This window comes from Lontra canadensis, unplaced genomic scaffold, assembly GCF_010015895.1.
Source record: "Lontra canadensis isolate GAN:19392208 unplaced genomic scaffold, GSC_riverotter_1.0 scaffold66, whole genome shotgun sequence".
In the NCBI taxonomy this organism is placed as follows: Eukaryota; Metazoa; Chordata; class Mammalia; order Carnivora; family Mustelidae; genus Lontra; species Lontra canadensis.
In genome coordinates, this window is record NW_022631060.1 from 3398053 (window position 1) to 3423388 (window position 25336).

A 25336-nucleotide genomic window follows, 5' to 3' on the forward strand; every position below is an offset into this window, starting at 1 on the left:
TTTTTCTTTTATTTATTTTCAGCATAACAGTATTCATTGTTTTTGTAACACACCCAGTGCTCCATGCAGTCCATGCCCTCTCTAATACCCACACCTGGTTCCCCCAACCTCCCACCCCCCCACCTCTTTAAACCCTTCAGATTGTTTTTCAAAGTCCATAGTCTCATTGTTCACCTCCCCTTCCAATTTCACCCAACTCCCTTCTCCTAACTCCCCATGTCCTCCATGCTATTTGTTATGCTCCACAAATAAGTGAAACCATATGATAATTGACTCTCTCTGCTTGACTTATTTCACTCAGCATAATCTCTTCCAGTCCCGTCCATGTTGCTACAAAAGTTGGGTATTCATCCTTTTTGATGGAGGCATAATACTCCATAGTGTATATGGACCACATCTTCCTTATCCATTCGTCCGTTGAAGGGCATCTTGGTTCTTTCCACAGCTTGGCGACCGTGGCCATTGCTGCTATAAACACTGGGGTACAGATGGCCCTTCTTTTCACTACATATGTATCTTTGGGGTAAATACCCAGTACTGCAATTGCAGGGTAATAGGGAAGCTCTATTTTTAATTTCTTGAGGAATCTCCGCACTGTTCTCCAAAGTGGCTGCACCAACTTGCATTCCCACTAACAGTGTAAGAGGGTTCCCCTTTCTCCACATCCCCTCCAACAGATGTTGTTTCCTGTCTTGCTAATTTTGGCTATTCTAACTGGTGTAAGGTGATATCTCAATGTGGTTTTAATTTGAATCTCCCTGATGGCTAGTGATGATGAACATTTTTTCATGTGTCTGATAGCCATTTGTATGTCTTCATTGGAGAAGTATCTGTTCATATCTTCTGCCTATTTTTTGATATGATTATCTGTTTTGTGTGTGTTGAGTTTGAGGAGTTCTTTATAGATCCTGGATATCAATCTTTCGTCTATACTGTCATTTGCAAATATCTTCTCCCATTCCGTGGGTTGCCTCTTTGTTTTGTTGACTGTTTCCTTTGCTGTGCAGAAGCTTTTGATTTTGATGAAGTCCCAAGAGTTTATTTTGGCTTTTGTTTCCTTTGCCTTTGGAGACATATCTTGAAAGAAGTTGCTGTGGCTGATATCAAAGAGGTTACTGCCTATATTCTCCTCTAGGATTCTGATGGATTCCTGTCTCACGTTGAGGTCTTTTATCCATTTTAAGCTTCCAGACTCTTTCTATGAAGCCAGCATTACCCTGATCCCCAAACCAGGCAAAGACCCTACCAAAAAGGAGAATTTCAGACCAATATCACTGATGAATATGGATGCTAAGATTCTCAACAAGATCCTAGCAAACAGGATCCAACAGCACATTAAAAAGATTATCCACCATGACCAGGTGGGATTCATTCCTGGGCTACAAGGATGGTTCAACATTCGCAAATCAATCAATGTGATAGAACAAATTAATAAGAAAAGAGAGAAGAACCACATGGTCCTCTCAATTGATGCAGAAAAAGCATTTGACAAAATCCAGCATCCGTTCCTGATTAAAACGCTTCAAAGTATAGGGATAGAGGGAACATTCCTGAACTTCATCAAATCTATCTATGAAAAACCCACAGCAAATATCATCCTCAATGGGAAAAAGCTTGCAGCCTTCCCGTTGAGATCAGGAACACGACAAGGATGCCCACTCTCACCACTCTTGTTCAACATAGTATTAGAAGTCGTAGCAACAACAATCAGACAACAAAGAGAAATAAAAGGTATCCAAATTGGCAATGAAGAAGTCAAACTCTCTCTCTTCGCAGATGACATGATTCTTTATATGGAAAACCCAAAAGACTCCACCCCCAAACTACTAGACTCACACAGCAATTCAGTAACGTGGCAGGATACAAAGTCAATGCACAGAAATCAGTGGCTTTCTTATACACTAACAATGAAAATACAGAAAGAGAAATTAGAGAATCGATTCCATTTACTATAGCACCAAGAACCATAAGATACCTGGGAATAAACCTAACCAAAGAGGTAAAGGATCTGTACTCGAGGAACTACAGAACACTCATGAAAGAAATTGAAGAAGACACAAAAAGATGGAAGACCATTCCATGCTCTTGGATAGGAAGAATAAACATTGTTAAAATGTCTATACTGCCTAGAGCAATCTATACTTTTAATGCCATTCCGATCAAAATACCACCGGTATTTTTCAAGGAGTTGGAGCAAATAATCCAGAAATTTGTATGGAATCAGAAGAGACCCCGAATCGCTAAGGAAATGTTGAAAAACAAAAATAAAACTGGGGGCATCACATTACCTGATTTCAAGCTTTACTACAAAGCTGTGATCACCAAGACAGCATGGTACTGGCATAAAAACAGACACATAGACCAGTGGAACAGAGTAGAGAGCCCAGATATGGACCCTCAAATCTATGGTCAGTTAATCTTCAACAAAACAGGAAAAAATATACAGTGGAAAAAAGTCTCTTCAATAAATGGTGCTGGGAAAACTGGGCACCTATATGTAGAAGAATGAAACTAGACCATTCTCTTAAACCATACACAAAGATAAACTCATTATGTTTTATATCAATGTCTATTAATTACAGTGGGACAACCATGCCATGATGATCAGTCTGAAAACTTATAAGCACTTAACTCACTGGGTCCAGTAGGGACTTAACAGAGAAGCCCTGCTTAAGGCTTCCAATGCTGTTCTCCATATCCATGTTTTTAGACAAGCTGAACCCCCTATCTTAGAGTACTTTCTCTCCCTGCCCATAGGTAACTCCTTCTCATCTTTGTAAATGAAGTATTATGGTATCTTCTGATAAATACTGTTCTGAAATGCCCATAGGTTTTATGGAGATTTCATTGTGTCCTGTACAAAGATATGTGTGACAACAAAATGGCATTTATCATACAGACTCTAATTCTCCACTTCCATCTCTAGCTCCTAAGGAGCTAAGGCAACCCACAACAGTGTAAATTGCATTTTGGAACCCAATAAAGACTTCTTTATGAAAGAGTTAATCATAAGCTGGTGAAAACACCATAGAATAAGGGCAGTATGATCTGGAGACACTCACCTGTCTGAGAGGGGACCACCTATGAGGCCTCCCACCAGCATTCCAGCCATGAATAGGGATTGAACAACAGATTTCTGTGACTGATAATTACATACTAGGTCCCACTGGAAGAGAAGGAAGTCAGCACAGAGTAGTTTCACAGCAGCTTACAATCTCCCAGTGTTCACTTGCTGCAACAGTCATCAGTGGACATGCTCTCCAGCCTTCCTTTCCTACATTTACTTACATGTATCACCCAAGTATCAATTTAAGCATGACTTTCTCCAGAAATCCTCAACTAAATCTTCTGGGTTATATTGAGGCCTATCTCTATATGTGCTTGGCATTCCATACCTCAGTGGTTCTCAATCTTTGCCACACACTGAAAACACTGAGGAGATTTTCTAAAATACTGTTGCTTGCATTTCCTACCTTAAGTGAAACACTCTGATTTTTTTCTCTGAGAAGTAGCCAGGGCATGGTGATTTTTTTTTTTTTTAATTAATACAGTTACTTCCAATTTGCGGCTAGGCTGAGAACAAGTGACCAAAAAATAACTTTTCACACACTATATCAAGTACTTACTTGTCTAATCATTAGTATTCAGACTGTATTTAGTGGAATCCATGTCTAGTTGGTTGATTTCACTGACCTCAAATTCAACGTGTTTGGCAGTTAAGAAAGCAAATATCATATGATCTCAGTAATATGTGGAATTTAAGAAACAAAACAGGTGAACATAGGGGAAAGGAGAAAAGAAAAAATGAGAGAGGGAAACAAGGCATAAGTGTTACTTAACTATAAAGAACAAACTGAGTGTTGACGGAGGGAGGTGGGTGGGAGGTGGGCTTGATGGATGATGGGTATTAAGGAGGGCACTTGTGATGAACACTGTGTTGTATGTAAGTGAGGAATCAATGAATTCTACCCCAGAAACCAATATTGCACTCTATGTTAAGTAAAATTTGCTAGAAGAATGAAAGAGAGTTGGCTACAGTACCTACACAGTAACTCAAGACTTGAACCATGTTCATCCTGTTATTCTAAACACCCAGGGCACCTGGGTGGCTCAGGTGGCTAAGTGTCTGCCCTTGGCTCAGGTTATGATTCCAAAGTCCTGGGATCGAGCCCTGCTTCAAGTTCCATGCTCAGCAGGGAGCCTGCTTCACCCTCTCTCTCTCTGCTTATTCTCTTAATATCTTATTCTCTTATTATTCTCTTATTATCTCTCTCCCGCTTATTCTCTCTCTCTCTGTGTCAAATAAATACAATCTTTAAAAAGAGAAGACATTCAATGAATTAATAAATAAACAAACACTACAAGGTATTTACCCCAAGGATACATATGTAGTGAAAAGAAGGGCCATCTGTACCCCAATGTTTATAGCAGCAATGGCCACGGTCGCCAAGCTGTGGAAAGAACCAAGATGCCCTTCAACGGACGAATGGATAAGGAAGATGTGGTCCATATACACTATGGAGTATTATGCCTCCATCAAAAAGGATGAATACCCAACTTTTGTAGCAACATGGACGGGACTGGAAGAGATTATGCTGAGTGAAATAAGTCAAGCAGAGAGAGTCAATTATCATATGGTTTCACTTATTTGTGGAGCATAACAAATAGCATGGAGGACATGGGGAGTTAGGAGAAGGGAGTTGGGAGAAGGGAGTTTGAGGTGATAAGGTAGCTCTATTTTCAATGTTTTGAGGAACCTCCATACTGTTTTCCATAGTCAATGCCTCAGTTTTAATAATGGAGTAACATCTAGACAGAAGAACAGTGAGGAGTTAGAGGACTTGAGCAGAAACTAGCATGGCTGACAGACATGCAGAACTCTCTACCTGACAATAGCGGAATATACACACTTTTCAAGGGTACATGGAACATTATTTGGACTAGACTGCATTATAAGGTGCAAAACCAGGAATCAATAGACTTCAAAAGATCAAAATTATATAGAATATTTTCTCTGATTATAAGAAAATGAAACTAGAAGTCAATAGCAGAAGCAAAACTGGAAAATTCAAAATCATAGAAATTAAACAGCACACTTAAAGACAACTAATGTGTCAAAGAAGAAATCACAAAGGGGTTTAGAAAATACTCAGATCAATTTAATAAAAATTTCAACATACCAAAATTTATGGGATGTAGTGAAGACAATGCTCAGTGGGACATTCATAGCTATAAATACCTACATTAAAAGAGGGAAAAGAAGTGTAATGATGTCAGCAAGAGGACAGAATAGGAGGTCCCCAGCTTTATCCCCATATTGAAACAATGATTTAGCCATCATCCACAGACAAAAATGCCTTTGTTGGAACCTTGGGATTCAGGTAAGATTTTCAAAAGCTCAGTAGAGGTTAAGATTGAGAAGAGCAGCCTTGAGAAGCTCTCTAGTAACAGGCCCACTGATTGTGGTCTTAGCTGTGGACTGGAAAGGACCCTGACCACTGCAGATCCAGTTCCAACCCAATTTTTCTGTGACTTTGCCACAAGCCACATCCACTAAGTGATCCAGGAAGTGCCATGCTCATTGGTGATCTTGATTACAGACCTACTGGACTCAGACCTTACCGCAGATCTTGAAGTGGCCCTGTGACACTGCACACCAAGGATCAGGGCAGTCTTGCCAGTCCAGGGGCCTGGCAGGAGCCACACCAACTTATACCACCAGTAAAAGGCCCACTAACTGGGTATCATCATGGACCCCACAGCAGCCACACCACCCAGCTCCAGCCTCACCCAACCATGATCTCAGAGGCAGTCCCAACAGTCTGGGGACTCAGGAGGAGAAGTCTTTACCTACCAAAACCAATCTATAAAGTCAAGAAGTGTCTGCTCCTTCAATGAAGAGACACCAATGCAAGGCTATACAATCATGAAGAATCAGGGATACATGATACCACCAAAAGAAACTAATAAAGCCCCAATAACTGTCCCTAAAGAAATGGAAATCCTTCAACTTCTTGAGAAAGAATTCAAAATAATTATCTTAGAGAAGCTCAGAGAAATACAAGAAAGCACTGATGGACAACTAAATGAAATTAGGAAAACAGTACATGGACAAAATGAGAAGTGTAATAAAGAAACAAAGGAAAAAACATAAAAAAAGAACCAAAGAGAAATCCTGGAACTGAAGAATCCATTGACTGAAGTGAAAAATTCAACAGAGAGCTTCAACATCAGACTCGATCACGCAGAAGAAAAAATAAGTGAACTCTAGGAGAGGTCTTTTGAAATTATCCAGTTAAAGGAACAGAAAGAAAAAAGTTGAAAAAGAGTTCAGAAAGCATATGAGACTTATGGGACAAAATCCAGTGAGACAATGTATGCCTTATGGTTGTCCTGGAAGGAGAAGAGAGAGAGAGAAAAGACAGAAGAAAGTTTATTTAAAGAAATAATGGCTAAGAACTCCTCAAATCTAGAGGGAGAAATGGACATCTTGATTTTTGAAGCCCCAAAGTTCCCAAATAGGTAGAACCCAAAAAGGGTCAGTGCCAAGTCCAGTAGAATTAAATAATCAAATAATCAAGTTAAAGAGAGATTTTGTAAAGCAGCAAGAAGAAAGTGATTTGTCAAAGACAAGGGAATTGCCAGAGGACAATCAGTAGATTTCTCAGAAACCCTGCAGTTCAAAAGAGAGTGGAATGATATATTCAAAATATTGAAAGAAAAACCTGCCAACCAGGGCACCTGAGTGGCTCAGTGGGTTAAAGCCTCTGTCTTCGGCTCAGGTGTCATGATCCCGGGGTCCTGGGATCGAATCCCACATCGGGCTCTCTGCTCAGCATGGAGCCTGCTTCCTTCTCTCTCTGCTTGTCCCTCTGCCTACTTGTGATCTCTGTCTGTCAAATAAATAAATAAAATCTTTAAAAAAAACCTGCCAACCAAGAACTCTTTATCTGGCAAAACTGTCTCTTTGTACCATATGATTTCATTCATATGTGGAATTTAGGACACAAAACAAAGGAACAAAGGGAAAAAAGAGATATACCAAGGAAACAGACACTTATCTACAGAGAACAAACTGATGGTTACCAGAGTGGAGGTGGGCAGGGGCTTGGGAGAAATTGGTTATGGGGATCAAGGAGTACACTTGTCATGATGAGCCCAGACTAATGTATAGAATTGGTGAATCACTATATTGTATACCTGAAACTCATGTAACAGGTATAAGTAACATTTAAGTATACTGGAATTTAAAAGGCTAAAAATGAATGAATGAATGAATGAATGAGATGAAAAACAAATAAAACCTGAAAAAAAAGAATGAAAGAGAAATAAAGACTTTCCTAGATAAACAATCACTGAGGGAATGCGTTACCACTAGAACTGCCTAACAAAAAGTGCTGAAGGGATTTCTTCAAGTTGAAACAAAGTGGCACTAAACAACAACATGAAAGTTTATAAAAGTGTGTGTGTGTGAGGAGTGGGGCGGGTTCTGGTGCATGACAGTGACATAGGAAGACCCGGAGTCAACCCCCATGGAACACACCAAAGAGCACCTATATGTAGAACAGTCCTCCTGCGGATGAACTGGACTGAAGGCCACTGAACACCTTCCGCACAACAGAAGACGAAACAGCAAAGAGAACAGCCAGAGAGATAGCAACATGGTGACCAAGGGAACCTCCACCCCCACGCTATGAGGGATAGGTTGCTGAAGGACTTGGCACAGCTTTCTCTGTCCTTAGGCACAGAAAAAAAAAAAAAGCAACTAATATCACACTGTATGGTAACAAACTGGAATTAAAAAAAAAAAAAAAAAAAAAAAAAAAAGGCAGCTAGCATAAAAAAAGACAGCACTAGAATTTCACCAGCCAGATGGAGGAGGAACTGCAGGAACACTCTCTAGGTCAGAGGGACTGGTTGATGCTCCCTGTCTATTTTAAAAGCCCAGACCAGCGCAGGGCCTGAATGTCATAACTGGCTTGGTGCCTCAGAGAGTCCTGGGTCCACAACCTCACACCAGCCCTGGTCGAGCTGGGACACAGAAAAAAAGCTGCAGATTTTTGGTTTTTGGTCTTTTCCCTTCTTTTTTTTTTCTTTTATCCCCCCCTTCTCCTTCTTCTTTAAAGCCATGGTTTGAAAAAGCAAATATGCTGAGTGAAACAAGCAGAGAAAGTCAATTATCATATGGTTTCACTTACTTGTGGAGCATAAGGAATAACACGGAGAACATTAGGAGATGGAGAGGAAAAGTGAATTGGGGGAAATCGGAGGGGGAGACGAAGCATGAGAGATTGTGGACTATGAAAACCGAGGGTTTTGGAGGGGAGGGGGATGGGGATGGGTGAGCCTGGTTGTGGGTATTAAGGAGGGCACGTTTGCGTGGAGCACTGGGTGTGGTGCTTAAAAAATGAATCTTTGAACACTGAAAAAATAAAATAAAATTTAAAAATTTAATAAAGAATTTTAATAAAATCACATATTTTTCTAATTAAAAAAAGCAACTAGCATATCAAAGAGCTAGCCTAGAATTTTGCCAAACAGGGTGGAGGGGAGCTGCTAGAGTGCTCTCCAGGTGTGTGGAGCTAATGGATCTGTCCACGCTTCCCCTCTTACATGAAAGCCCAGATCAGAGCACAGCCTGGGTGCCCTAACTGGCATGCCACCTCAGTGAAACCTGGGTCCATAGCCCACACCAGCCCCAGGCATCCCACCAAGGCAGTCACAGGGCAGTATACACTGGGACACTCCTGGTTAATGTTCACTACAACCCTAGTCTTTATGCCAAGGGGATACGGGGGCAAAGTGCCCCAGTACACTCCAGAACCACACTAATTTGTTTTAATTGGCTTGCATCTGCTTTAGTTTTAGCTATTTTGACAAGGTGCCTGCTACATGGAAAGCCCCAGGATCCCCAGCCCACATCAGCCACAGGTCCAGGAAGCCAGCAAAAGTCACCAGGCGCACACACAATCTACACTGGGGACAATCATACACAAGGTTGTTCCTTCAAGTTTAGGAGAAGTCACTCTTCTGCCAGATTCATAAAAACAAACACAGAAAGTCAAGCAAAATAGGGAGACAGAAAAATATGCTCTAAAAGAAAAAAAAAACTCAGAAAAAGAGCAAAATTAAATGGAGATAAGCAATATGCCTGATAAAGAATTTAAAGTAATGATAGTAAAGATACAGACTGGAGAGAAGAGTGGAAGAACTCAGTGACACTTTCAATAAAGAGATAGAAAACACAAAAAAGGACCAGTGTGGAGGGTATTATGCTGAGCAAAATAAGTCAACCAGAGAAAGACAATTATCATACAGTTTCATGTATATGTGGAATATAAGAAACAGGGTAGAGGACAATAGGGGAAGGGAGGGAAAACAGAATGGGAAGTCATCAGGGAGGGAGAAAAACCATGAGAGACTCTTAACTATTGGAAACAAACTGGGGGTTGCTGGAGGGGAGGTGGGTGGGGGGACGGGGTAATTGGGTGATGGGCATTAAGGAGGGCACCTGATGTGATGAGCACTAGGTGTTACACAAAACTGATAAATTATTGAACACTACATCTAAAACTAATGATGTACTATAAGCTGGTTAACTGAATTTAAATTTAAAAAAGAATCAGAGTTGAAGAATATAACAACTGAAATAAAAAACACATGAGAGGAAATCAATAGTAGATTAGGGGATGCAGAAGAACATATCAGTGATCTGGAAGACAGGGTAATGGAAAGCCCCCAAGCTGAACAGCAAAAGGGGAAAATAATTTTTTAAAAATGAGGATAGGTCAGGTCACCTGGGTGGCTCAGTCAGTTAGGCATCTGACTCGATTTTGGCTTAGGTCATGATCTCAGTGTAGTAAGGTTGAGCCCTGCATTGGGTTCTGTGCTTAAGCAGGGTGGAGCATGCTTAAGATTCTCCCTCTAAAAAGAAAAGAAAAAGAAAAAAAAAAGAAATTAGGGAAGAACTAAATAAATGGAAACTATCCCATGTTAGTGAGGTAGGAAGATGTAATATTAGGAATAAGTCAGTAGTACTTAATGCAATCTATAGTTTTTTTGAAATCCCTATCAAAATCCGGCATTGTTTTTTGCAAAAATGAAAAAGCTGAACTTCAGATTCAGATGAGATTGCATGGGGATCCAAATAGTCAAACAGTTTTGAAAAAGAAGAATAAATTCAGAGAACTTATGTTTCCTGGCTTCAGAATTACTACCGAGTTACAGTAAATGATTACTATGGTTTTGGCATATGGATAGACATATAAATCACTGTAGTAGAACTGAGAGTCCAGAAGTAAACTCATACATTTATAGCCAACTGACTTTTGAACAAGGGTGCCAAGGGCATTCAATGTGGAAAGAACATGTTCTTCAGCAAATGGCATTGAACTGAATTTTCACATAAAATAGAATGAAGTTTACAGAGGGATACCAGCTCACACCAGTCAAATTGGCTAAAATTAAAAAGTCGGGAAACAATAGGTGTTGGTGAGGATGTGGAGAAAGGGGAGCCCTCCTACACTGTTGGTGGGAATGCAAGTTGGTCCGACCACTCTGGAAAACAGTATGGAGTTCCTTAAAAAGTTGATAATGGAGCTAACCTATGACCCAGCTATTGCACTAGTAGGTATTTACCACAAAGATATAAATGCAGTGATCCAAAGGGACATATGCACCTCAATGTTTATAGCAGGAATGTTCACGATAGCCAAACTATGGAAAGGGCTCAGATGTCCATCAACAGATGAATGGATGAAGAAGATGTGGTATATATATACAAGGAAATATTATGCAGCCATCAAAACCCATGAAATCTTGCCATTTGCAATGCCGTGGATGGAACTAGAGGGTACTATGCTAAGCGAAATAAGTCGATCAGAGAAAGACAATTATCATATGGTCTCACTGATTTGAGGAATCTGAAAACAAGACAGAGGCTATTAGGGGAAGGGAAGGAAAAATGAAACAAGATGAAACCAGAGAGGGAGACAAAACATAAGAGACTCTTAATCTCAGGAAACAAACTGAGGGTTGCTGGAGTGGAGAAGGGAGGGATGGGGTAGCTGGGTGATGGACACTGGAGAGGGTATGTGCTATGGTGAGCGCTGTGAGTTGTGTAATATTGATGAATCACAGACCTCTACCTCCAAAACAAATAATACATTATATGTCAATAAAAAAATAGAATCAGGGGCGCTTGGGTGGCTCAGTGGGTTAAGCCGCTGCCTTCAGCTCAGGTCATGATCTCAGGGTCCTGGGATCGAGTCCTGCATCGGGCTCTCTGCTCGGCGGGGAGCCTGCTTCCCTCTCTCTCTCTGCCTGCCTCTCTGTCTACTTGTGATCTTGGTCTGTCAAATAAATAAATAAAATCTTGAAAAAAAAAAAAAAAGAATCAGATTTATCCCTACCTGATGTTCTATGCAAAAATTAGCTCTAAATGAATCAATGATCTATAAAATTCTTAAAATAAAGCATAGAAATAAATGTTTACAACCTTGTATTTGGCAATGACTCTTAGACCCCCCAAGAGCACAAACAACAAAAGAAAAATAGGTAGATTGGATTTCATAAAAATTAACATTGTCATTATCAAGAGAGTTAGAAGACAACCTACAAATCAGTGAAAATATTTGCAAATCATATATCTGAAAAGGGCTTAATATCCAGAATACATAAAGAACACCTACAACTCAACAACAAGATGATAAATCATAAAAAATAAAAAATAAAAATATAAAATAAAAAAATAAAAAATAAAAAATCAGTGAAGATCTTGAATAGATATGTGGAGAAATTGAAACCCTTGTGCATTGATGTTGAGAACAGAAAGTGGTCAAGCCACTGTGGAAGACAGTTCAAAAATCTAAACAGAATTGCCATATGAACCAGCAATTCCCTTCCTAGGTGTATACTATAAAAAATTGAAAACAGGGACTTCAACAGGTAGTTGTACACTGATGTTCAGGACAGCATTACTTATATAGCCAAAGGTTAAACAATTCAAGTATCCATCAACAGATTAATGGATAAACAAATATTATATATATATACATATATATATAATATATATTATTATATATACACATATATATGTATATATAATATATAATATATAATATATACACACACACATATATATGTATATATATATAAATGCTATATTATTCATCCAGAAAAAAGAATGGCATAGGTACAACACAAACAAACGTCAAAACAGTCATGCTAACTGAACTAAGACAGGCACAGAAGGACAAATGTAAGCATTGCCTTCTGTGAAATAGCTAGACTAGGCAAATTAGTGGAGACAGAAGGTAGTTTAGAGATTACTAGAAGGAAGAGAGGGAAGGGAAGAATGAGTAGTTGTTGCTTAATGTTTATAAAGATTTTTGTCTAGGGTGATGAAAATGGAAATAGTCATGATCGTGAAATATGATGAATGTAATTAACCACTGAATTGTACATCTGCAAAAGATTAAAATGGCAACTTTTGTATTATATATATCTTACCACAATACATATATTGAAAACTGTCTCCAACTATCATTGTGAATTATATTTCAGATTTTGTCAATTTTGATTCATGTGCTTTGTAATTTTTTGAGTGTATATACATTTGACATTTTCAGTATTATTTCTGCAAATGTATTCTGTTTTGAAATTCATTTTATTTGATATTAATATAAAGACTGCGGTGTTCTTCTTTTTGCTATATAAATTGTATATCTTTTTCTATCACTGTACTTTCACCCTACAGTATTTTAAGTACGATTATTGACAGTGTATATATATATTTTTTAACCTATTCTGGTAATCTCTATTATTTGATAGACTGGGCTATTAGCAATACATTTGGTTGTGATTGTTGTTATGGGTTTGTTTCAGTCTACCATTTTATTTATTTATTTTTTGTTTTCTGTCTTATTTCTTGGGTGATGATAATGATTATGATGTGGGATCACTTGTTGTTTTCATTCCTATGTTTCACACCTTTTGCCTTTTTGGGGGAATTATTTGAATATTTTTGGAATTCTTTTTCAAATATTGCAGAGGAATTCCTAATCCTCAACTTTGTCCATATATTTTTCTTACTGAGCATGTAGACGAGCATATTTTATTTAGTCCCACTTGTTCCCACTAAGACTCCATTTTCTTGATGCCTAATGATTCACAGAGTTTCCTTTTCTTTGTCCTTCATGTTTCTCCCTTCAGTCTACATCTCATGTAATTCTTTCCTCTGAGAAATTTCTATAATTTTCTTTCTATGAGCTGTGGCACTCTTACATTCTGTTCTAGATAAAGCATGTTGCTTGAGGCCTATATATCCAGATTTAACAGAGAGTCACTCTTACACAACCGTTAAGCAACTTTGATTGTTCCACTGATTTGACAATCAGTTCCGTATCAGTTTAACCTTAACCTGTATGGTCCTAGAGACCCAAGTACACAGTTAGCTCTCCTGTGTTCTAGACAATTGACAGACTCTCTACTATGCTAAATACGTATGACAGTACAATGGATGCTCATAGTATATTACAATTTCCAGTATTTTTTCTTTTTTATATGTTATCACTTGGTATGAAAGGCCTCCTGGTGATTGAATAATGAAGTTTTGTTACTGTTTGTCTACATTATGAACACAGATATTATTTTTGAGATTTCTGTTGTTTTAGCTCTTCATTTGTCAAACTCTCAGGTACAAAGAATCACTTGTTAAAATATTCTCTAAATTTCAGAATATGCTTTTGGTTTTCTTAATTTTTGTTTTTGGTTTTTTTTTTTCTGCACAAATTCTCATTGCTCCCATAATCTAATCTGACTCTGTTTCTTAGGTTTGGGAGAAAGTTGATTCACAGGTGGTGTCTCCTACAGCTTACCATCGTTGGGACCAGTGCAGCTTTTGTTTCCAACTTCCACATTTACTGCTTACTACGCTTCTTGTCTGGCTGTTCTTCCATCATCATCCTGGCAAATGACGGTATGCTCAGTAAGTCAACAATTTTGTTCTTCTCCCTTATCCAAGCCTTGAATTTGACCTTGAACTTTCACCTTTATCTGACATTAATATCCCAATTGGGTTTTCTTTCAGTCACAGAGTGGGTAAGGCCTCCATCTAAAGTAATGGCAATAACAGTGATATCTTGTGCCCTCAGTGTGGGACACATACTCTTGGGAGGACTGGCATTTGTCTTTCGAGAGTGGCGCACTCTGCAGCTGGTGGTGTCTGTATCTTTCCTTTTCTTCTTTTTCTCCTCCAGGTATGAGCCTTCTTTCTCATTTTGCCTTATGGGAACCTGGGACAAAAATGAGGAGAGATTATGCTGAGTGAAATAAGTCAAGCAGAGAGAGTCAATTATCATATGGTTTCACTTATTTGTGGAGCATAACAAATAGCATGGAGGACATGGGGAGTTAGGAGAAGGGGAGGTGAACAATGAGAGACTATGGACTCTGAAAAACAATCTGAAGGGTTTGAAGAGGTGGGGGGGTGGGAGGTTGGGGGAACCAGGTGGTGGGTATTAGAGAGGGCACAGATTGCATGGAGCACTGGGTGTGGTACAGAAACAATGAATACTGTTATGCTGAAAATAAATTAAAAAAATGATTATAAAAAAATGAGGACTGAATTGCAATATATTGATTTTCTTATTTCCTGGACCCTTTCTTATTGTCTGGACCTAAAATCCATGCCTTTCATCTGTTCAGTCTGTGCAGTTTCATAAGCAGAACAGGAAGTAATAAGGACCTTTCTGTCTGGGAGTCCTAGGTATTTTTGGTTTTGTTTTGCTTTCAGTCCTACCCAGTATAGTGGTCATAGAGTTATTCCAGTATTATTTTTCTTAATATAAAATATAGACTCAAATATTTCAAAAATAAATTCTTTTAATTCTTTTTTTTTTTTGGCTTTTGAGTAAATCAAGTTATGGTAGTTTTCAGATTTTCATTTTTGTAGGTGAAGTTGAATAAAAGGAAGAGGCAGCAAATTTATTCATAAAAGATCAGCAAGGTTTCTTTAGTACTAAAGTTTGGCATGCAGATTGGCTGATTGACATCAAATGTTCAGCACTCCCTTCTCCCTTAAATAATTTTAACAAACATTTATTTATGGGTAACTTCATTCCTGTACTTAAAACCATCTAAAGGAGAGTCAGGTTTAGTTCATCATGGAGACACACTATAGATTTCATACAATGAGAGGAGTTCAGAGACAGAGGAGAATGTAATCCATGCCAGACTCATCCATTATACCATTATATCCTCATAATAATCCTACAAGGAAGATGGTACTACTGCCCCCATTTTATTGATGAAAAAACTGAGGCAGATGTAAATAAGTGACTGACTTACATAGTAAGTTACCAACATAGCTGGTAGTGGCAGGAGTACTTTTTTGTTGGGTTTTACATTTACATTATTTAGGGACTTATTTTTTTTAAAGACTGTATATTATGAGCACAAATTTGGTAGAACCAAATTATGCATGAGGAACTCTCAAGCTTAAGCTTCCTATGCTTCTTTGAAAATCTGCTGAGTAAGTAGACAGGCGAGTTGCCTCCAGAGTCTATGTTTCTGACCATAAAGATATACTGCAATGGACTGGTCTTTCTTATATTTTCCTAGTATTTGTGAATTAAAACTTGAGTTTCTATTCCTAACCCAAGAAGTGGTGGATATTAGATGGAAGGCAAAAAGCATCCATAGTCAATAATCATATGACAAGTAAGCAAGAGAGACTTGACTGCACTTGTGTGCTCTTCTTCCTTCAGGTGGCTGGTGGAATCTGCTTGGTGGCTGATTGTCAACAATAAACCAGAGGAGGGTTTGGAGGCACTAAGAAAAGTTGCATACACAAATGGAATGCAGAATGCTGGAGATGCCCTGACCATGGAGGTGAGTAGGAAACAGAAGGTGGTTACCGGGTTAGGAGGAAGACTAAGCAGACTCCACCTTCTTCCTCTTCCTCTTCCTCTTCCTCTTCCTCTTCCTCTTCCTCTTCTTCTTCTTCTTCTTCTTCTTCTTCTTCTTCTTCTTCTTCTTCTTCTTCTTCTTCTCCTTCTCCTTCTCCTTCTCCTTCTTCTTCTTCTCCTTCTTCTCCTTCTTCTTCTCCTTCTTCCTCTTCTTCTTCCTCTTCTTCCTCTTCTCCTTCTTCTCCTTCTCCTCCTCCTCTTCCTCCTCCTTCTTCTTCTTCCTTTCTTTTTTTAAAAGATTTTATTTATTTATTTGACAGAGATCACAAGTAGGCAGAGAGGCAGGCAGAGAGAGAGGAAGGGAAGCATGTTCCCCGCTGAGCAGAGAGCCTGATGCAGGGCTCCATCCCAGGACCCTGAGATCATGACCTGAGCTGAAGGCAGAGGCTTAACCCACTGAGCCACCCAGGTGCCCCTCCACCTACTTCTTATTGAGATAGACAAACTGTTTTCCTATAAGGGACAGCCAAGAAGGCGAGCTCGGTTCCCTAGTCTTTCATGGCCACCTTACACAGAAGCTGCTTTGAGCACTGTGCAACCCATCTCTTCCTTTAGTTCACTTCTTGATCTAAATCTATAACCTATAACTCTTGTGGATGACCTGCACCTCTCCGTGGCCTCCTTTCCTTTCCTTTTTTTCTCTTTCTTTTTTCCAATTTTTATTTAAATTTTGGTTAGTTAAAATATAGTGTAATTTTGGTTTCAGGAGTGCAATTTACTGATTCATATGACACCCAGTGCTCAACACAACAAATGCCCTCCTTTAATATCATTTTTGCTGCCAAGGTCAAAGAGATTGCTGCCTGTGTTCTCCTCTAGGATTTTGATGGATTCCTGTCTCACATTCAGGTCTTTCATCCATTTTAAGTTTATTTTTGTGTAGGATATAAGAGAATGGTCCAGTTTCATTCTTCTGCATGTGGCTGTTTAATGTTCCCAGCACCATTTATTGAAGAGACTGTCTTTTTTCCATTGGATATTCTTTCCTGTTTTGTTAAAGGTTGTTTGACCTCAGAGTTGAGGTTCCATTTCTGGGCTCTCTCTTCTGTTTCATTGATCTGTGTATTTGTTTTTATTGAAATTTCCTATTTACAAGGATGTGGATGGACCTAGAAGGTATTATGCTAAGTGAAATAAGTCCATCAGAGAAAGACAAAGACCATATGATTTCACTCATATGTGGAATTTAAGAAACAAAACAGATGAACATAGGGGAAGGGAAGGGAAACTAAAATGAGATGAAGATTGAGAGGGAGGCAAACCATAAGAGACTCTGAACCCTAGGAAACAAACTGAGGGCTGCTGGAGGGAGGTGGGTAGGGGGTAGGGATAACTGGATGAAAGGCATTAAGGAGGGCAGTTGATGTAATGAGCATTGGGTGTTCTATGCAACTGATGAATCACTAAATTCTATGTATGAAATTAATACAAAATATCACTTTGGTGTTTAATATCCTTGAGTCTTCTTTAACTCTTTACATCTTCTTTCATAGCCCGTTCACACCTGTGATTGCATGTACAATAAGTTATGCTGGAAAGAAAGGGAGTGTATCTCTCCTGTCCTGTTGGGTGCTGGTGCTCACCACAATGCCTGACACCATGTTGACAAATGAAACATGTCTGTTGCTATTAAAGGGTTTGAGATCCAGCATGCAGGACGAGCTGGAGGCAGCACAGACCAAAGTTACCATTTGGGATTTGTTCCACACCTCCATCCTGTGTAAGAGAACCTGTATCCTACTATTTGTGAGGTGGGTTTCACAGAGTGCATGACAACCTCAAAAAGGGGGAGACACGAATCTATTTATTTCAAAGGTTCTAGCAGTGTTGTGGGTGCAGGGTGTGCTGATTTGAAGATAAAAGTTGAGGAAAACAGACTAGATACTGCTGCGCTGGGAGATGGGCAAAAGGTTATAAAGAGACTCACCATATGATGAGGAATTAATTGCATCATATTGCTCCATTCTCATCCCTGGAGACTGATGCTGGGGCTTCCACGACAATACAGATTTTGACATTTAGTTTCCTTCACTTTTTCTTACAATTTTCCCAAATTTTTATTTAAATTATAGTTAGTTGACATGCAGTGTAATAAAATCTTACTAGCAGTAATATGAAGAGATTGTGAATATATACAGCTTGATAAACATATCAATGGGGAAAAATATAAGCAGCCCCTAGATCAAGATAGAAATTCTAATTCCCCAGAGAGTCCCCTCATAGATCCCCTGCAGTGAGAACCACCAGGACACTGGGTCAGCTCTCATTCCCTCCTCACTGTCTGCTTGCATGCCACATAAAACTTACCAACAGTCCTGCTCCCCATTACCACAGAGGTGTGTTGCCTAGTCTTGACTTTCACATGATAATTTGTAGATCCCCGGTGGGAACCTGTGATTATATTTCCTATGGTACAGCTGGTACATGTTTTCTTGAATTCTGACATTTTCTCTTAGTCCTAGAAAATCATATATGAGCCTTAAATTCCCTAAAACTGTGCCAGACCTCAGGACAAGGTGCCCCCCAGATAAAGGGGGACACAGGTAATCTCTTCGCAGCTTCCGTCATTAGTTGACCAATTTGAGCAAGAACTAGTTGAGTTCTTCACAGTATTGGGGTTGAAGGAGAGGGAGGACTCACAGCATCCTGACGACACTCAAAAAAGAAATTCTTCTCCCTAGATTTTAATCTTTGTATCATCCAGTTTGGTGATTGGGACAGGTTAAGTTTCCCAGTCATTGCCAACTCTTCGCTTAGGGACTCAGACGAAATAACAACAAAAGGAGTATTGTCTATATATATTGCCAGACAATTATTTATGGTAACTTTAAAATTATCCTTAAAATAATGAATTATACAAATCAGACTAGGTCTTTATTCTTTAACACCAATCACTAGCTGTCTGGGTTAATGTAGACATCAACTGCAACACGTAGGCTTTAAATCTTATGGCATGTGTCTTTCCTCCTTTGTTCATTACAGATGTGCAATCACAATACCCTTTTATGGCATTATGATCAATCTACAGCACCTTGGGAACAATATTTTCCTGTTCCAGGCGGTCTTTGGGGTCCTCACTGCCATTGTCCGATGTCTTTCTCTTTTAGAACAGAATCATATGGGCCATCGAACAACTCAGACACTTTTCATGTTCCTGGTGGGACTTTGTTTTGGTCAACACGTTTGTGCCCCAAGGTGAGAGAAGGCTGGACTGTAGGGGAAAGAGGTGTCTTTTCCCCCATCCTCTAGGGATTGTACTGGTCACACTTGTCTGAAGCAAGGAGTAAAAAGTGCCAATTAAGAGCTAAGCATTCCCCCAAACTGATCTGAGGGTTTAAGGTAAATCCTGCTAAGAATTTGTTGGGAAAAGAGTCAAAGGTCCATAAGGGGCAGCTCAGACATTTCTTTTCGTGACATCCTGGAAGTATCTAGAAACTGGTCTTTATTCCTGACAGTTTCTTCAGGATAGCAATTGATCACTTGCCTTTTGGCCTTTCACATTTTTAGTAACAAGCATGAAGGGCCTAGGTTTTGCAATTATATCTCAGGTGAGGACACAATGTGGTCACTTGTTCTGGTTGGGCTCTTGTCACCAGCTTTGAAGACTAGTCAATTTCCTGATTGCTCTGTATCCACATGTGTGTGTATGGTCTTAGGTCACCACAACAATAGCCCTTGCTTTTGGGAGTCTTCTTGACTTCCAGGAAATGAAAAATTTCCCTTTTTTCAAGTAGTGAAGGAGTGTACAATAGGAACAGGGAATTAAATTAAGCAGATTAGAAGTCTAGTCCATTCCAGTTAGATGACTTTGTATGTTAATAGAATGATGGTATGTAATGACCAGGAGATCCTTACTGGGCATTATGGTTCAGCTATATCCCAGTGCAGGAATGTACCCTACAGCATTACAGATTGTGGACTCTACTCCTCAGAATATCATTAATGATACAGGCTTAATCCCTTACGATAGAGTCTTTTCTAACAGTATAAAGCTATAATTAGATTTCTTTTCATATTATTTGAAACTTTTCTTTATTGGTTCCCAAATTCTGACATTTTTTTTCCCAAATAGAAGTTTCCATTCTTGGTTTCATAAGAACCTGGGATCTTCCTGGTTTTATCAATGAAAATCCCTATTGCTAAAATCCCCTAATTCCCAGGAAAACCAGGATGACTTGTCACTTTAAATTCTGCACCTTTATTTTAAAGTTTAGACAACTGTAAAGTTGTCAAGTTTAGAGCTAAATCTTAGACCCAGTAATTGTCCACAGGACTGTCCCACCTTCTGCAATAGGGCTGTAATACTGGGAAGAATTAGTAAAAGCAAATTTCTGCCAGATTCAACTCTTCATCTCCTTCTTTAGAAAATCTAAAGATTTTCAGGTGTGTAGAGAGATTCGCTGCAATTAACCCAGGTAATTTTATGTGCTTTTTAGCACCTACATTGACAACTCTACATTTCTCAGTTTATCAACCTCCCCACTCTCTCTGGCACTATAAAATTTTCTATAGTATAGCTTAAACAAACCCACACCATACAAGGTGGGTTTATTTGTTTTTTTGTTTTTTTCCTGGCTAAATTTGGTGGATGCTGATTCCTTCAGCCCAGATTTCTTAGTCTCACTGGCCTTTCTGTCTCCAGAAATGCAGACCCTGTGTGTGGCTTTGGCAAGCATGGGAATCAGCTGTGCTGCTGCTTCTGTCACTAGTTTTTCTGTCCACATTTTTGAGCTCATCCCCACAGTCCTCAGGTATGATTTTTTGGACATTCTGCCAAGGCATGAAAGAGGACATTCTCAGTTAATAGGCATTTATTGCAAGAATAAACACAATAAAGCTTATTTTTAAAATTAAATTTATTTTTTTTCTTTCTTGCTCACTTTATTTATTTATTTATTTATTTATTTATTTATTTATTTATTATAAACATATAATATATTTTTATCCCCAGGGGTACAGGTCTGTGAATTGCCAGGTTCACACACTTCACAGCACTCACCTTAGCACATACACTCCCCAATGTCCATAACCACACCCCTCTTCTCCCAACGCCCCTCCCCCCAGCAACCCTCAGTCTGTTTTTTGAGATTGAGTTTTTTACGGTTTGTCTCCCTCCCAATCCCACCTTCTTTCATTTTTTCTTTTCCTACCCCCCAATCCCCCCACATTGCATCTCCACTTCTTCATATCAGGGAGATCATATGATAGTTATCTTTCTGTGATTGATACTCTCTAGTTCATCCACGTCATCGCAAATGGCAAGATTTCATTTCTTTTGATGGCTGCATAGTATTCCATTGTGTATATATACCATATCTTCTTTATCCATTCATCTATTGATGGACATCTAGGTTCTTTCCATAGTTTGGCTATTGTGGACATTGCTGCTATAAACATTCAGGTGCACGTGCCCCTTCCGAGCACCACGTTTGTATCTTTAGTATATATACCCAGTAGTGCAATCACTGGGTCATAGGGTAGTTCTATTTTCAACATTTTGAGGTACCTCCATGCTGTTTTTCAGAGTGGCTGCACCGGCTTGCATTCCCACCAACAGTGTAGGAGGGTTCCCCTCTCTCCGCATCCTCGCCAGCATCTGTCATTTCTTGACTTGTTAATTTTAGCCATTCTGATTGGTGTGAGGTGGTATATCATTGTGGTTTTGATTTGTATTTCCCTGATGTCGAATGATGTGGAGCATTTTTTAATGTGTCTGTTGGCCATCTGGATATCTTCTTTGCAGAAATGTCTGTTCACGTCCTCTGACCCTTTCTTGATTGGATTATTTGTTCTTTGGTGTTGAGTTTGCTAAGCTCTTTATAGATTTTGGATACTAGCCCTTTATCTGATATGTCATTTGCAAATATCTTCTCCCATTCTGTCAGTTGACTTTTGGTTTTGTTAACTGTTTCCTTTGTTGTGCAAAAGCTTTTGATCTTGATGAGATCCCAATAGTTCACTTTTGCCCTTGCTTCTGTTGTCTTTGGCGATGTTCCTAGGAAGAAGTTGCTGCAGTTGAGGTCAGAGAGGTTGCTGCCTGTGTTCTTCTCAAGGATTTTGATGGATTCCTTTCTCACATTGAGGTTCTTCATCCATTTTGAGTCTATTTTCATGTGTGGTGTAAGGAAATAGTCCAATTTCATTTTTCTGCATGTGGCTGTCCAATTTTCCCAGCACCATTTGTTGAAGAGGCTGTCTTTTTTTCCATTGGACATTCCTTCCTGCTTTGTTGAAGATTAGTTGACCATAGAGTTGAGGGTCTATTTCTGGGCTCTCTATTCTGTTCCATTGATCTATGTGTCTGTTTTTGTGCCAGTACCATACTGTCTTGATGATGACAGCTTTAATATAGAGCTTGAAGTCTGGAATTGTGATGCCACTAACTTTTGCTTTCTTTTTCAATATTCCTTTGGTTATTCTAGGTCTTTTCTGGTTCTATATAAATTTTAGGATTGTTTGTTCTATTTCTTTGAAAAAAAATGGATGGGATTTTGATAGGGGTTGCATTAAATGTGTAGATTGCTTTAGGTAGAATAGACATTTTCACAATATTTATTCTTCCAATCCATGAGCATGGAACATTTTTCCATTTCTTTGTGTCTTCCTCAATTTCTTTCAAGAGTACTTTATAGTTTTCTGAGTTTAGATTCTTTGCCTCTTTGGTTAGGTTTATTCCTAGGTATCTTAGGGTTTTGGGTGCAATTGTAAATGGGACTGACTCCTTAATTTCTCTTTCTTCTGTCTTGTTGTTAGTGTAAAGAAATGCAACTGATTTCTGTGCATTGACTTTATATCCTGACACTTTACTGAATTCCTGTACAAGCTCTAGCAGATTTGGAGTGGAGTCTTTTGGGTTTTCCACATGTAGTATCATATCATCTGCAAAGAGTGATAGTTTGACTTCTTCTTTGCCGATTTGGACGCCTTTAATTTCTTTTTGTTGTCTGATTGCTGAGGCTAGGACTTCTAGTACTATGTTGAACAGCAGTGGTGATAACGGACATCCTTGCCGTGTTCCTGACCTTAGCGGAAAAGCTTTCAGTTTTTCTCCATTGAGAATGATATTTGCAGTGGGTTTTTCATAGATGGCTTTGATAATATTGAGGTATGTGCCCTCTATCCCTACACTTTGAAGAGTTTTAATCAGGAAGGGATGCTGCACTTTGTCAAATGCTTTTTCAGCATCTATTGAGAGTATCATATGGTTCTTGTTCTTTCTTTTATTAATGTATCTCATTGATTGATTTGCAGATGTTGAACCAACCTTGCAGCCCTGGAATAAATCCCACTTGGTCGTGGTGAATAATCCTTTTAATGTACTGTTGGATTCTATTGGCCAGTATTTTGGTGAGAATTTTCGCATCTGTGTTCATCAAGGATATTGGTCTGTAATTCTCTTTTTTGATGGGATCCTTGTCTGGTTTTGGGATCAAGGTGATGCTGGCCTCATAAAATGAGTTTGGAAGTTTTCCTTCCATTTCTATTTTTTGGAACAGTTTCAGGAGAATAGGAATTAATTCTTCTTTAAATGTTTGGTAGAATTCCCCTGGGAAGCCGTCTGGCCCTGGGCTTTTGTTTGTTTGGAGATTTTTGATGACTGTTTCAATCTCCTTACTGGTTATGGGTCTGTTCAGGTTTTCTATTTCTTCCTGTTTCAGTTGTGGTAGTTTATATGTCTCTAGAAATGTATCTATTTCTTCCAGATTGTCAAATTTGTTGGCATAGAGTTGCTCATAGTATGTTCTTATAATTGTTTGTATTACTTTGGTGTTGGTTGTGATCTCTCCTCCTTCATTCATGATATGATTTATTTGGGTCCTTTCTCTTTTCTTTTTGATAAGTCTGGCTAGGGGTTTGTCAATCTTATTAATTCTTTCAAAGAACCAGCTCCTAGTTTCGTTGATTTGTTCTATTGTTGTTGTTGTTTTGTTTGTTTGTTTGTTTGTTTTTAGTTTCTATTTCATTGATTTCTGCTCTGATCTTTATGATTTCTCTTCTCCTGCTGGGTTTAGGCTTTCTTTGTTGTTCTTTCTCCAGCTCCTTTAAGTGTAGGGTTAGGTTGTGTATTTGAGACCTTTCTTGTTTCTTGAGAAAGGCTTGTACTGCTATATATTTTCCTCTGAGGACTGCCTTTGTTGTGTCCCACAGATTTTGAACCGTTGTGTTTTCATTATCATTTGTTTCCATGAATTTTTTCAATTCTTCTTTAATCTCCTGGTTGACCCATTCATTCTTTAGAAGGATGCTGTTTAGTCTCCATGTATTTGGGTTCTTTCCAAATTTCCTCTTGTGATTGAGTTCTAGCATTGTGGTCTGAAAATGTGCAGGGAATGATCCCAATCTTTTGATACCAGTTGAGACCTGATTTATGTCCTAGGATGTGATCTATTCTGGAGAATGTTCCATGTGCACTAGAGAAGAATGTATATTCTGTTGCTTTGGGATGGAATGTTCTGAATATATCTGTGATGTCCATCTGGCCCAGTGTGTTATTTAAGGCCTTTATTTCCTTGTTGATCTTTTGCTTAGATGATCTGTCCATTTCAGTGAGGGGAGTGTTAAAGTCCCCTACTATTATTGTACTATTGTTGATGTATTTCTTTGATTTTGTTATTAATTGGTTTATATAGTTGGCTGCTCCCATGTTAGGGGCATAGATATTTAAAATTGTTAGGTCTTCTTGTTGGACAGAACCTTTGAGTATGATATAGTGTCCTTCCTCATCTCTTATTATAGTCTTTGGCTTAAAATCTAATTGATCTGATATAAGGATTGCCACCGCAGCTTTCTTCTGATGTCCATTAGCATGGTACATTGTTTTCCACCCCTTCACTTTAAATCTGGAGGTGTCTTCAGGTCTAAAATGAGTTTCTTATAGGCAACATATTGATGGGTTTTGTTTTTTTTAATCCATTCTGATACCCTGTGTCTTTTGATTGGGGCATTTAGCCCATTAACATTCAGGGTAACTATTGAGAGATATGAATTTAGTGCCATTGTATTGCTGTAAGGTGACTGTTACTGTATGTTGTCTCTGTTTCTTTCCGATCTACTACTTTAGGGTCTCTCTTTGCTTAGAGGATCCCTTTCAATATTTCCTGTAGAGCTGGTTTGGTGTTTGCAAATTCTTTCAGTTTTTATTTGTCCTGGAAGCTTTTTATCTCTCCTTCTATTTTCAGTGATAGCCTAGCTGGGTATAGTATTCTTGGCTGCATGTTTTTCTCGTTTAGTACTCTGAATATATCATGCCAGTTCTTTCTGGCCTGCCAGGTCTCTGTGGATAGGTCCGCTGCCAATCTAATGTTTTTACCCTTGTATGTTATAGACTTCTTTTCCTGGGCTGCTTTCAGGATTTTCTCTTTGTTGCT

General features: G+C 38.8%; 1 protein-coding gene across 1 annotated transcript in view; it reads left to right on the forward strand.

Moving 5' to 3' along the window:
* The window catches only part of LOC116880596 (solute carrier family 22 member 10-like), a 76958-nt gene that overhangs the window by 39960 nt on the left and 11662 nt on the right, over positions 1-25336 (forward strand). The window contains 7 exon segments of the mRNA XM_032879906.1: positions 13833-13987; positions 14090-14258; positions 15768-15891; positions 17604-17719; positions 18951-19133; positions 19135-19163; positions 20611-20719. Coding sequence (XP_032735797.1) covers positions 13833-13987; positions 14090-14258; positions 15768-15891; positions 17604-17719; positions 18951-19133; positions 19135-19163; positions 20611-20719 — 885 coding nt within the window.